The 13,237-nt window shown below is 45.8% G+C and overlaps 1 protein-coding gene across 1 annotated transcript; it reads right to left on the bottom strand.

Annotated features, from left to right (window-relative positions):
* Positions 1-200: 200 nt before the first annotated feature.
* On the bottom strand, positions 201-11,651 carry LOC118367056 (acetylcholine receptor subunit alpha-like). Its single transcript, XM_035750048.2, has 9 exons — positions 11,455-11,651; positions 10,504-10,646; positions 10,354-10,398; positions 9,894-10,003; positions 9,314-9,509; positions 8,859-9,096; positions 7,163-7,386; positions 1,068-1,307; positions 201-976 (listed from the first exon to the last, which is right to left on the bottom strand). Exons 1-9 carry the CDS (start codon positions 11,498-11,500, stop codon positions 845-847), a joined length of 1,374 nt encoding a protein of 457 aa, XP_035605941.1. The 5' UTR covers positions 11,501-11,651; the 3' UTR covers positions 201-844.
* Between the last annotated feature and the right edge of the window lie 1,586 nt (positions 11,652-13,237).

The following is a 13,237-nucleotide window of genomic DNA, read 5'->3' as shown; positions in this document are numbered from 1 at the left end:
CAGTACTGTTGAGATGCTATTGCATTTTCTCTAGCGTTGATTGTTCTTTCAATTGTCAATAAGGATTTTTATTTTATCCAAAGTATGCACAAAATCCAACTTAGTATACAGATATAGAAAATTGACTACCAGGGTCAAGTATGGACTTTATTTATTAAATACTGAATTATAGATTCATGAAAACATATAAAAAATGCATTGAGGAACTAGAACAAATACCTTGATTACAATAAACTTGATTAGAATATGTCTCAACTGCTCGAAAATTAACACACATTAGTGAAAATATGGATAAACATGCATGCACCCAGCAATCTGAGCTAATTGTATGTTTCAGGTAAGACCCAGACAAAGTCGAAGTAACAACAGTTTATTAATAGAACAGGGGCATGCAAAAGGCAGGTCAATGGCCGGCAGAGGTAAGTAATCCAGATAGGTGGGGCAAAGATACAGGACAGCAGGCAGGGTCAGGGGCAGACAGAATGGTCAACTAGGAAACAGGAACAATCGAGCAACAGGAGCAGAAGGAAAACTGCTGGTAAGCTTGACAAAAGAAAACAAACTGGCAACAGACAAACAGAGAACAGGGGATAATGGGGAAGATGGACGACACCTGGAGGGGGGTAGAGACAATCACAAAGACAGGTGAAACAGATCAGGGTGTGACAAATTGCAAACCACCCAATAATAATGCATGTTTATACTGTGAACTGGAGGGTCAAAAACAGCAGCAAGCAAGTCTTCACACAGCAATATTTGACTTTTAGAGTCACTTAGGCCCAGAGGTTTTTCCTGGTCAGGTCAATTAAAACGTCTGGCACTATACATGACACACCGCAGACCTCTAGGGCGTCATGCTCAGCTCAATGAGACGGCCTGCGAACACCCCCAGTGTGCCAATGATACACACCCCCATGAACACACACAGCAGAATGTGATCCAGCACCATGGCTACAAACTTCCACTCTTCAGCGGCCTGGGAAAAGAGGAGAGTAATTAGAAACATGTAAACGGATACTTTAAGGAGAAATCTGTGGGAAGGATGGAAATTAACTCCAGAGTCTTACACTGTTGGACTCCTCATCAGATTTCATGGTCTCAGCGATGTACTTCACCCCCTCAATAGCACTGCGTACGTCGGGGTTCTTGGTGATGGGGGACTGGTAGGTGACTGCAGTAGGGGTGGGCTTGCCTGAGATGTCTGAGATGTCAAAGTCAGCACCATAGATGTTTTTGTCCTGTTTCTCCTTTGCAGGACGTTTCATTGTTGAGAAAAACATGAGGTTGGGAATGGTGTCAATGAAAATCTGCGAAGAAAAAATAAGAACAGAAGTTATACTGAGGACAGGTAAAATACCTACAATGTGCCAAATTCAGACACTTATCTGGCTCCTCAATTTAACAATATCATGGTCAAATCAGAAAATACAGTCAACTATACAGTTATACAGTAAACAACTTCAGTCATCTATATTATGTCACTAGATGGCAGTACTGGGGAGTGCACTTTTTTTGTTGGTACTATTATGAAGACTTGATACCAGTGTGTCTGCCATGTTGTTTCATGAACAATTTGTGAATACTGTATGCTTAAAAATTGTGTGGAAGGACCACTAGAGGGCAGGCTGGGCTCATGGATAGTAGCCCAAAAAGCATGGGAGACAAGGTAACCAGAGTCAATTAAGCACAGCTGACGGTACTAATGACATACTCTCCTTCCCCTATAAAAGAGAGAATGGAACCAGCAGAGAGGGGAAAACTATCTCTGGAAGATGGCCACCGAGAGAGAGAGAAGCTGTGCTGAAAGAACCACTAAGACGGTGATAAACCCGTGATTTATGTTTGTTGTAGTTTAAAGATTATCCCATTGTGTTCTTGTTTCATCTGGAGAAGAAGATGTGTGTTTTTCCTTGGAAGATTTTTCATTGATTATGTTAGAATGTTTTTGTTGACAAAATACCCTCAATAGAGAACTGTGTTCAATCAAAAAAACCTACTCCTGACTCGTTTATTCCACCTTCCCGCTTTAGAGTGACGCCTAATTACTTGGTACGCTCACATTGGTGGAGGATGCGGGCATTAGGTGGACGAGTGACACAAGGATAAGTGAGTAAATCAATATTCTTCCAGTAGACCCGGAGGAACCATTCAAGAACGATGGATTCTACAACAACTACTACAACAATTGATCACGACACAGCAGACAACCATAGAACTCCTGCAACAACAGCTGAGTCGACGAGAAGAACCCAGAGTTAGGCCAAGAGTGGCTGCTCACGCCATCTTACCTCGTCTCTCCAAGGAGGATGATATTGAGGCCTTCCTCATGACCTTCGAAAGGACGGCCACCTTGGAAGAGTGGCCGCCCACAGAATGGGCTAGCGCATTAGCTCCTCTTTTGACCGGGGTGGCTCAGGAAGCCTATTTTGACCTGGATTCCCGCGAAGCTGCGGACTATGGGCGACTAAAAACCGAGATCCTGTCCCAGTACCAGCTGACTGCCAGAGATAGGGCTGTAAAGTTCCATCAATGGACCTATACAGCTGATCAACCCGTCCGTGCCCAGATCTTCGCCTTAATACGACTGACGAAACAGTGGCTAGAACTGGGAAAGGGAGTAGGACATGTGATAGAGACTCTCGTAGTGGACAAGATATTGAGAGAATTACCCAGTGACTTAAAAAGGGTTGTGGGGCAAGCCAACCCGTTGTCAGCCGACGACAGCCCAGGCGGTGGAAACATATCGGTCTACAGGGGAGTTGTTAAAAAGTGACAAGGAGGAACGGAAGGAGTCTTCCAATCCCGTACCACGACTCACCTCGTCGCGCCCGCCACCGAAACGTCCAAGCCCCCCCCCCGGAGGTGGGAGAAGTCAGCCACCACACAGCCGGGTCGGTGTTATAAATGTCAGTCTCCCAACCATTATGCCCCACAATGTGCTAGCAAGGATGAGCCCATGGTCACGGAGTCGTCACTGCCTACCCCCACACGTCCCGTTTTGAGGGGGCAGGATCAACACTGTTGGTTAGCAGAGATAGCCCCAGCCTCAGAGATTCCGGTGCGAGTTGAAGGACAAGATGTGGTAGCTATTCTCGACTCGGGAAGTATGGTTACGTTAGTAGAGGAGCGGATGGTGACCTCCGCAACACTGCTACCAGACAAAGTAGCCGTATCCTGTATCCATGGAGACACCCACTACTACCCCACTGTGAATCTGCCTATTCTCACTCCAAAAGGAAGGTGTACAGTCAGGGCAGGGAAAGTGCCCCAGCTGAAGGTGTCATTATTGATCGGGAGAGACTGTCCCCTATATAAGGAGCTTCGGCAGATGACGTTATGCACGGGAAGAAGGGGGACAGGAAAGAAGAGAAACTCCAAGCCCGAGGTAGTAGTACTACAAGGAGACGTAGCCGCGTCCTCGTCCTCTACAGCAGAGGAAGAAATAGCGACCCAACTTTTACGACAGATATTCCAGGAAACCACCTATGAAGACACCTGTGAAGGGTTATACACAACACAGGAAGGAAAGAGCAACCAGGCACTAAGGGATATATTTGAAGCTCCATCCGAGGAGGGAACCTGGAAGGGATTCTCCTCGGTCCCCCCTGATGGGGATGTGGAACAACCTCCACATCCCTCTACTGAGGTTGACCTGCCCCAGGAATTAAAGGGACAGTTCGGCACCTCGCAGCATAGAGACCCAGACCTAAGGGAGGCCATGAGGAATGTCAAGGTGATCGACGGGAGGAACGTCGACGGATCAGGTGAGCCCCCTCTTCCTTACTATGCAATCAGGCGGGGTCTCTTATACTGGGTCGTACGACGAAGGGGGGAAAACCAGGAATTACTAATGGTGCCTAGACCATACAGGGATACAGTTCTACAGTTAGCCCATTCCCACGTCCTAGGAGGACACCTGGCACGAGACAAGACTATTGACAGAATCATGCAGAGATTCTATTGGCCCCGTGTCACCCGAGATGTGGCCAGGTATTGTAAGACGTGTGATCAATGTCAACGTACAGCCCCACGGCCACACCTACGTAACCCTTTGATTCCTCTCCCCATCATAGAGACTCCCTTTGAACGCATAGCTATGGACCTCGTAGGACCCCTCCCAAAATCTGCCAGAGGACACGAGTACATCCTAGTGGTTATAGATTACGCTACCAAGTTCCCGGAGGCCATACCCCTGCGTAACATGTTGTCAAAGGGAATTGCCAAGGAGTTATTCCTGATGTTCTCTCGTGTGGGCCTTCCCAAGACGATCTTAACCGATCAAGGAACCCCGTTCATGTCCCGGTTGATGAAGGACTTGTCGGTTATATCAGGTTCAACAGATACGTACAAGCATATTCCACCCTCAAACAGATGGGTTGTGTGAACGCTTGAACAAAACAATTAAAAGCATGTTGAGAAGAGTGGTGTCCCGAGACGGGAAAAACTGGGACATGCTTCTCCCACACTTAATGTTTGCCCTGCGAGAAGTACCCCAGGCATCCACTGGATTCTCTCCGTTTGAATTGCTCTATGGCAGACCCTGTCGAGGAATCCTCGACTTAGCCAAGGAGACCTGGGAGACCCAACCATGCCCCTTTCGATCCACAATAGAACACGTTACCCTGATGAGAGACCGCCTGTCAGCAGTGTGGCCCATAGTCAAGGAGCATATGGAGAAGGCCCAAAGGACCCAAGGTCGGGCCTATGATAAATCTGCGACCCCCCCCGTGAGTTCACCGTGGGAGAGAAAGTGATGGTGCTTGTGCCCACGGCCGAACATCGCTTGCTGGCGCAGTGGAGGGGGCCCTACGAGGTAATGAAAAGGGTCTCACCGGTCAATTACCTCATCAAGCAACCTGACAGGAGGAAGAAGGTCCAACTCTATCACATAAACCTGCTGAAGACGTACCCTGGACGAGAGGAGGAGGTGGCTTTGATGGCCCTGGAGGGCAAAGAAAAAAGAGGCTCTACCACAGGTGCGCCGTGGCCAAACTCTCCTACCGGAGCAGTCAAGACAGCTAGACAAGCTGATTATGAACTTTGGTTGAATATTCTCTCCATTCCCAGGACAAACAGATGTCCTGTTCCACCATATCCACACTGAACCCGGCAAGAAAGTGCATATCCGCCCTTACAGGATTCCTGAGGCTCGCCGAGTCATCGCTAAGAAAGAGGTGAGGGAGATGTTGAGGATGGGCGTGATCGAGCCCTCGACGAGCGAGTGGTCCAGTCCCATAGTCCTGGTCCCCAAAGCCGATGGTAGTATGAGACTCTGCAACGACTTTAGGGGCGTGAATGCCATCTCTACATTCGATGCGTACCCCATGCCCCGCGTGGATGAACTCTTGGAGCGCTTAGGAAAGGCCAAGTTCATCACTACCCTGGATTTGACGAAGGGATATTGGCAAGTGCCGGTGGCTCCGGAGGATCGCCCAAAGACTGCCTTCGCCACCCCAGAGGGGCTTTTCCAGTATGTGAGGATGCCCTTCGGACTGCACGGAGCCGCTGCAACCTTCCAACGCCTCATGGATGCCATTCTACAGCCCCATCAAGAGTATGCAGCGGCGTACATAGACGATGTGGTCATCCCCAGCGTTGACTGGGATAGTCACCTCCTGCGATTACGGGCGGTGCTCGTGAGTTTGGAAGCCACAGGGTTGACAGCCAATCCAAATAAATGCTGCCTGGGCCTGTCCGAAGCGGAATACCTGGGGTATACTGTGGGGAATGGGAAAATACGCCCGCAGGCAGAGGAGACCAGGGCAATTTGTGACTGGCCTCGACCCCGGACCAAGCGAGACGTTCGGGCCTTCTTAGGGATAACAGGATATTATCGCCGTTTTATCCCGGGATATGCAACCATTGCCAACCCCCTCACAAACCTCATCAGGAAAAACCTGCCAAACCAGGTAGAGTGGAAAGACGAGACGGAAGAGGCCTTTCGATTGCTAAAAGATGGCCTGTGTTCTGATCCCGTTCTACAGGCTCCGGACTTCTCACAAGAGTTCATTGTGCAGGTCGACCCCTCGGATACAGGGCTCGGGCCGTACTAGCTCAGGGTGAAGGTGAAGCAGAGAAGCCGATTCTCTTCATTAGTAGGAAACTCAGCGATCGGGAACAGAGGTATGCGACCGTAGAGAAAGAGGCCATCAAGTGGGCCCTCGATTATCTCCGGTACTACCTACTGGGTCGGAGGTTTGCATTAGTTACTGACCATGCGCCCCTCACGTGGATGGCTGGTAAGAGAAACAATAACAACAGAATAGCCAGATGTTTTTTGTCTTTACAACCGTTCTCTTTCCATGTCATCCACAGGGCCGGATCGAGGAACGGGAATGCAGACGCGCTGTCCCGACACCAAGACGGTGTGTCTGGCGCCCGACCCTCCGGTTCGGTCCTGGGGGGGGGGGTGTATGTGGAAGGACCACTAGAGGGCAGGCTGGGCTCATGGATAGTAGCCCAACAAAGCATGGGAGACAAGGTAACCAAAGTCAATTAAGCACAGCTGACGGTACTAATGACATACTCTCCTTCCCCTATAAAAGAGAGAATGGAACCAGCAGAGAGGGGAAAACTATCTCTGGAAGATGGCCACCGAGAGAGAAGCTGTGCTGAAAGAACCACTAAGACGGTGACAAACCCGTGATATGTTATGTTTGTTGTAGTTTAAAGATTATCCCATTGTGTTCTTGTTTCATCTGGAGAAGAAGATGTGTGTTTTTCCTTGGAAGATTTTTCATTGATTATGTTAGAATGTTTTTGTTGACAAAATACCCTCAATAGAGAACTGTGTTCAATCAAAAAAACCTACTCCTGACTCGTTTATTCCACCTTCCCGCTTTAGAGTGACGCCTAATTACTTGGTACGCTCACAATAGATACATTTCTACACTCTCACACACTCATAAGATTCACAAATCGGAATGCACAAATCATCCTTTGGCTGTGTCATGTCATTTACATTGCAAATGAACCCAAATGTTATTGTTAGCAAAGCACCATGCTATTCAAACTTAACATTTACATTTGAGCCATTTAGCAGATGCTCTGATCCAGAGTGACTTACAGTAGTGAGTGCAGACATTTAACTTAACTCTAAGAACCTTCATATGTTTTTTAGATTTCAAAAACTAATAGTTAGAAATGTACCAGCTGTTCCCACCTTGCGAACCCAGGGGGACATGGTGTGAGTGCTGGGGGAACGGTGGTGGGTGTTGATGACGATGACAGTGATGATGATGGAGGCAATGACGAAAACCATGGTGAAGAGCATGTACTTCCCGATGAGCGGCACAGCACTGGATGTGGAGGGGATGAGCTCAACGATGACCAGCAGGAACACAGTCAGAGACAGCAGGACAGAGATACTCAGAGTCATCTTCTCACCTGAGGACACACATGTTCACACAACTCAGGTCTGCAAAAGCAGACGCATACAGAAGCATTCATCTATGAAGAAAGGCACAATTGGAGCTTGCGAGGGATGCAAACTATGTTCCGTTGTGACATAAGGTTATCATTTTCACAATTATAATTGTCGCATACTAAATCAGTCATTCATACAGCACGCAGACAGCTTTGAACAGTTCAGTGGAGAACCCAGGCTCATGACAGACTGAACACATGCTCATAAGGAGACAACTGAGCTTCATAACATATAACTGTTGTTGAACACTGTGAGAGCAGTTAATAACGAGGTAAGAATGGGTAAAGCAAATACTACAGTCACAGCATTGCTCCAGTGCAACTCAACTGTGACACCCGTTACAATTTAATTGAAAAATGAAAAAAAAATCAATAAATAGTCATTTGATCTCAGGACTTGGGGAGCTAATCCCCCCTCTGGTTGGTCCCCTTCTCTCAGATTAATTACAAGAGGGTGTGAAGTGAGTGAGGTGATCATTATGGTAATTGATCTTCTGCATCGCTGCACACTGCAGCTTCAGAGAGAGACTGATAGCGAGAGACTGTCAATGGCATCACACCCTTTAGGGCACTAACTCATTCTGACCACAGGGAGGAGTAGCCTCTGTCACAACTCTTATAGGCTTGGTCCAATTGAGCTCCTCCAACCTCTCTTTCAGTCCTCCACTAGATGGGGAGGAATACTGCTTTTAACAAATGAACTGTGAGTTGGAGCCTGAACAATATTGCCTATACCATAGCTACAAGCAGGAGCAAAGAAATTAGTTGTTTAATTTGTCCCATCCCATGTAGCCTTCCTTACACAGGCTTACACACAAACAACCTCAGGTAAGCAAACAGACACAATATAAATCCTAGTATGTGTTATTTTTAGTTGAACACCTTTACAACCAGAAGCCAATTTCCTGCTATTCTTCCCACGTCTGCTGGGGTGTGTGTCCAAAACTTATTCACAGAGATTCTACAGTAGAATGTGAACTCTGTGTTGTTTTTGCTGTTCAGTCAAATCAGTAAACCTAGAGGACTTCCATTTTGCATCTCAGCCCCTCCACAGTATCATGCTGTAGCAGCAGCCCTATCCGAGTTAGGCAGCCAGAGATGTATTATACATGAAAGGAAAGGCCTGCTCACAGACATGGCAGCACACAGGGTCTCTGGGTAATGAGGCAGGCCTCAACACTGGGAACAGGGCCAGATGCTAGCCGAGACACATCACTGTTACAGCTAATGTAGCTACTAGGAACTTCTGAAGCCAAGAGACAGTTAGGAGGACAAGCGTGTAGTTGTACCAGCTGATACAGGTACTTCACAACCACAACGTAAACGATCAATGTCGCGGCTATGAGGACAACATATATTTCAGTTCATCTTCAGCCACTTGAAAAATAAAAGGGATTTAGAACTGAAATGATTGAAGTGGATGCAATACCAACCAGAGTCAGTGGGCAGATAGAAGACGAGGCCAGTGAGGAATGAGAAGAGCATGCAGGGGATGATGACGTTGACGATGAAGTAGAGGGGCAGCCGCAGCATCAGGAAGTGGTAGGTGATGTCCAAGTAGGGCGTGTCTGGGCAGCAGGCATAGTACACCCAGTGTTTCCAGCTGCGGTAGTCCTTCATCACCCACTCTCCACTCTCCATGAAGTTACTCAGGTCAGGACGGTCGCTGTCCTGGTGGAGACAGGTAATAAAAATGTAATAAGGAAGCAACTGACCAGAAACGGCACAACCTTATTGGAAGGTTTTAGGACGTGGGGTGTTTTGTAATGGGACTTAGAACAATATGTCAAATCGGCACTGGGCTGTATGTGTATACACAGCTGTATCACAGGACATACACAGGGGATCAATTAGAGAAATATGACAAAATAGTGATGGTGATTATTACGGGATTGACGACAACCAAGTTGCCATCATAGGTCCAGGTACCCAGCTTCATGCTGCAGTTCTGCAGGTCGAAGGGGAAGTGCAGCACGATGATCTCACAGTAGCTCTTGAAGATGGCAGGGGGATTCCACGTAATCATGCCAGTGTGCTCCAGCAGCACTTTGGTCTCGTGAACGATGGCAAAGTCACCATCAGCACTGTGGGCACACACAAACACGGATAATGTTAACACAGAGGGACGTCCCTGCCTGGGGCTTGGCATGGCCCTGCCATCACAGCATCCACACAGGCCAACCAACCAGGCCAACCAACCAGAGCTGAGACTGGTACAGGTTGCTGTAGCATAGGAGCTGGTTGTCAGGGAGAAACAGCAGTGTGTCAGACGCAGGCATATGGTGTGGGGGGAACCTGTGGTATAGAAGCCAGATTTAGCCCGATGCTATGTGAGCTCTTACCCACTATGCACAGGGAAAGATGGGAAACATCATGACATCCAGTCTGTCTGTCTGGTAACATTTTATCACAGTGAGAGAATGGTAAAAAAAGAAAGACATTTGATGCAAATATGGCCTGAATCTTACTTGTTATAGAGAACGAGGTCAGGGCGCCAAATGTCAGTGGAGGGCACTCTTATCTTTTTGATTCCACCGTAATCCTCAGGATTCCATTGCAAGTTCACGTCCTTCCATTGCTGTAAAATGACAGTACAAGGTACAAAGAGCATACCAAGAACATTTCAGATAGACTATTTGAAGTTCCTGAAATGAAGTCGGATTCAGATGAAATTGACAAAGAGGGGATCATTTCAACATGGATTTTTTCCAGATAATGTTTTGTTACAGTTTCTTTAAAATGTATATAAATCAACGGTTTATAGGGATTGTTTAATGTATCTTCAGAAATAATTCTGGAATTCCTTCTATTAATTATCCACACTTACAACTTCCTTATCATTACTCTCTTACAAACTAGCCAGAAAGAAAAATACTTTAATCTCATATTTATATTGCCATGTTGATACAGGAAATGGCAGAAACAAACCTGTTTCAGTCGAACATTGCTGTTAACAATCTGGTTGACCTCATCCTGCAGAGAAAGAGAATTGATTTGAGTTTCTACATAGTGTTTGACAGTGATGTGAATTGCATGATAAATATTGATTGATATGGGATGGTGTGATATCTTTCTTACCACACTGATGAGTTGAATGAGCTGCAGGCCAACTGTAACCACCACTGGGTCCTTGAAGTGAGCGACAGGACGCACCACCTTGTTGTAGCCAGTGAACAGGATTTTCACCAGACGGGTCTCATCATCAGAGCCCCAGGCAGAACCTGCAAGGAACACAGAGACAGCTTGGTGTATGGCTCGCATGGTACAGTTTGGGGTTTACAGCATCAGAAGACTGATAGATAGTGGTTCATGTAAGTGCAAATAGTATATTTATTATTAAAGGGCTTCCCTCCTTCCTTCCCTCCTTCCTTCCTTCCTTAATGACTTTGAATCATACACTGTTATAGACCAGTGGTATACTATCATCGTGGGATGCTGGAGGTGATGGAGATGAGAGCTCTGTCAATACAGATAGTGTTTCAGACGTGACACTCGCTATTTCCGCTACATATTTGACCCATGCCGGAGCGGTATCCCATTTCATTTTCCTGCCTGCCTGCCCTTGAAATGAAACCTATTTTGCTCAAGAACGTACCCCGAGAGCTTGAAAGACGTTTTGAGACATTCAAAACGGTATATCTATGAAAATTGGCTACAAATATACAGTGTATTTCACGAAACAATCGACTTGTGGAGTCAAACACAGATAAAGCACACATGCCCCTGTCAATCATCAGAGCCTAATGCGGGATGCCTTTTAAACTATTCCAGCATATCCAGCAGTCACTAGCTTACCTAAGATATACATCAAGTAAGATTTGAAATCTTATAGTTAACTAAAGGATAAAGCACGACCAAGAATCAATGAGAAATTATCTGATGTAGATATCCCATGAATGAATTAGATTTGTAAGATATTCAAATATTGGTTTAGGATAGATTACCACCTAAAATATCCTGGCAAAGGTATGTTATAGTCGACAGAAGAACAGTCAGTAAGCCAACAGGCATGGTTCGAATATGCTTTACCTGCCAGAATGATAAAAAGATGAGAAACAAAAAGCAGCCGATTCATTTTTGTGTTATTTTCCCATCAAATCTGGGGTATCCAATGTCCTGAGTCTTCGAATAGAGGGTGAGCAGCTAGCAAGGTGACAACATTGATTTCTGTACTACTTCAAAACGTGGTCAGAATCATGTCAACGCTGACTTGCTGCTTCATGTTCTGTAATGGGGAACAGTATTGTTGTTCGCTGACACCACATGTTATGAGCCACCACCGATAGCTGTCATTTGAGAGGGTCACATTCTTTGTCATCCCTCACATGTTATAAGCTCTACATGGCTGGCTAATCTGGCACTGAAATATCTTACAGTGCAATACTTCCCATATTATTAGACAGTAATAGCATATGGCTGCTTTCCCAAAACATGCCATTTGTTGTGATATACTGACAATCAGGCTATCAGGATATTTGATACGGGTCCCATTGGTTAACTTGTGTTACATTATAATGTCCTTTCCAGAATAATTATTCGGGAATACTATACGAGTAGTTTGAGAAAAACACAATGATTTTACATGTCAAATACAGTAATCAAACTGTCACTAAAGTTGTCCTGTTTGATCTCTAATAAATATGTTTTGTCTCCCTCTGAGGGTAATTTTGGACCGACATATCCACAACATCTATCCCATCTAGCTACTGCAATGAGTTTCCAGATGGCCAAGCATCACACCCCAACACCCCATCTCCACTGTACACCTGCCCCTCCCCACTAAGGCAATGATGGGACCAGGCAAATCCATTTCCCTACAGCCTCCACCTGTTCAATCAGCCAGTCACTCAACCAGCCACATCATTCATCTTATTTAGTGGCAAATTGCAATTTTGTCAATGTCTGAATCAAGAGAGATCTGTCTCTCTACCCCCTCCACCCTCCCCATACCAATCATAGACCACCTGAATCCTACAACCTCTAAGTACCTCCTGCCTGGACCCAACCCATGTGACCCTGGAGAAACCCATTGAATCTGCTCATTCAACCTCACCGTGGTCAGGCAGTGGGACTGTGTCATCCTATCATTGCGGTTGAGAACCAGTTCATTCTTTCAGCAGGAGTCGGCCCTTATATAGCCCGGCGGGAGTTTCTCTCAGTCAGACCTATTTTAGTCTATTTTCTACATGTGATTAAAACACTCTCTTAATCTGAATAATAGTAATGTGGTGTCTGTGGAGCATCTGCTCCGCATGGCAGTGTATTGAGCATCTCCCGCTGCCTGTTTCTGCTCCCTACCAGATTATGTGGATTACACTTTCCATGGAGTGTGTTACTGGGATATTTTGACACAATATTTAACCCCAAAAATAGCATTTGAGTTTGATGTGTATTGTTTAATGTTCTGAAGATAAATTATATTTACTATCAATATATTCTATCATTTAACATGAATTACAATTAAAGCTATTCTAAGAGCTCTTTGATGTTGTAAGGGTATTTTACAGTAGGTCAATTGTTTCATGTACATTTTGTTTTATGGGTATGATGGATGGGGGAAGGGTTGCAATGGCTGTATAGTACGGGATATTTGTATTTGGTGATGCAATTTTATTTAATGTAGGCCTATGCTATGTAAAAATGTCCCCAAATTTCTACAATATGATAGTGACATAGGCTATAGAAAAATATAGTAAATGTCCACATTGAGAACTCAATATACTACTACCGTATCTGGGACAAGCATTACATACAAATATTTCAGCATATTTTAGCAGTTGGAAATGTAGGTCAGCCTATGCAGGACAAAATG

The sequence above is a fragment of the Oncorhynchus keta genome, chromosome 34, assembly GCF_023373465.1.
Source record: "Oncorhynchus keta strain PuntledgeMale-10-30-2019 chromosome 34, Oket_V2, whole genome shotgun sequence".
NCBI classification, from domain to species: Eukaryota; Metazoa; Chordata; class Actinopteri; order Salmoniformes; family Salmonidae; genus Oncorhynchus; species Oncorhynchus keta.
The sequence above is the reverse complement of the archived record's forward strand: the minus strand, read 5'-3'. Positions and strand labels throughout refer to the sequence as shown.

What these genes read in the sequence shown, in the direction of transcription:
- LOC118367056 (XM_035750048.2), bottom strand. Translation starts at nt 11,500, where the DNA reads ATGAATCGGCTGCTTTTTGTTTCTCATCTTTTTATCATTCTGGCAG. An exon ending in GCAATGTTCGACTGAAACAG is followed by an intron (nt 10,004 to 10,353) that starts GTTTGTTTCTGC and finishes GTCATTTTACAG; the next exon opens with CAATGGAAGGACGTGAACTT. An exon ending in ACTTGGTTGTCGTCAATCCC is followed by an intron (nt 9,097 to 9,313) that starts GTAATAATCACC and finishes TGTCTCCACCAG; the next exon opens with GACAGCGACCGTCCTGACCT.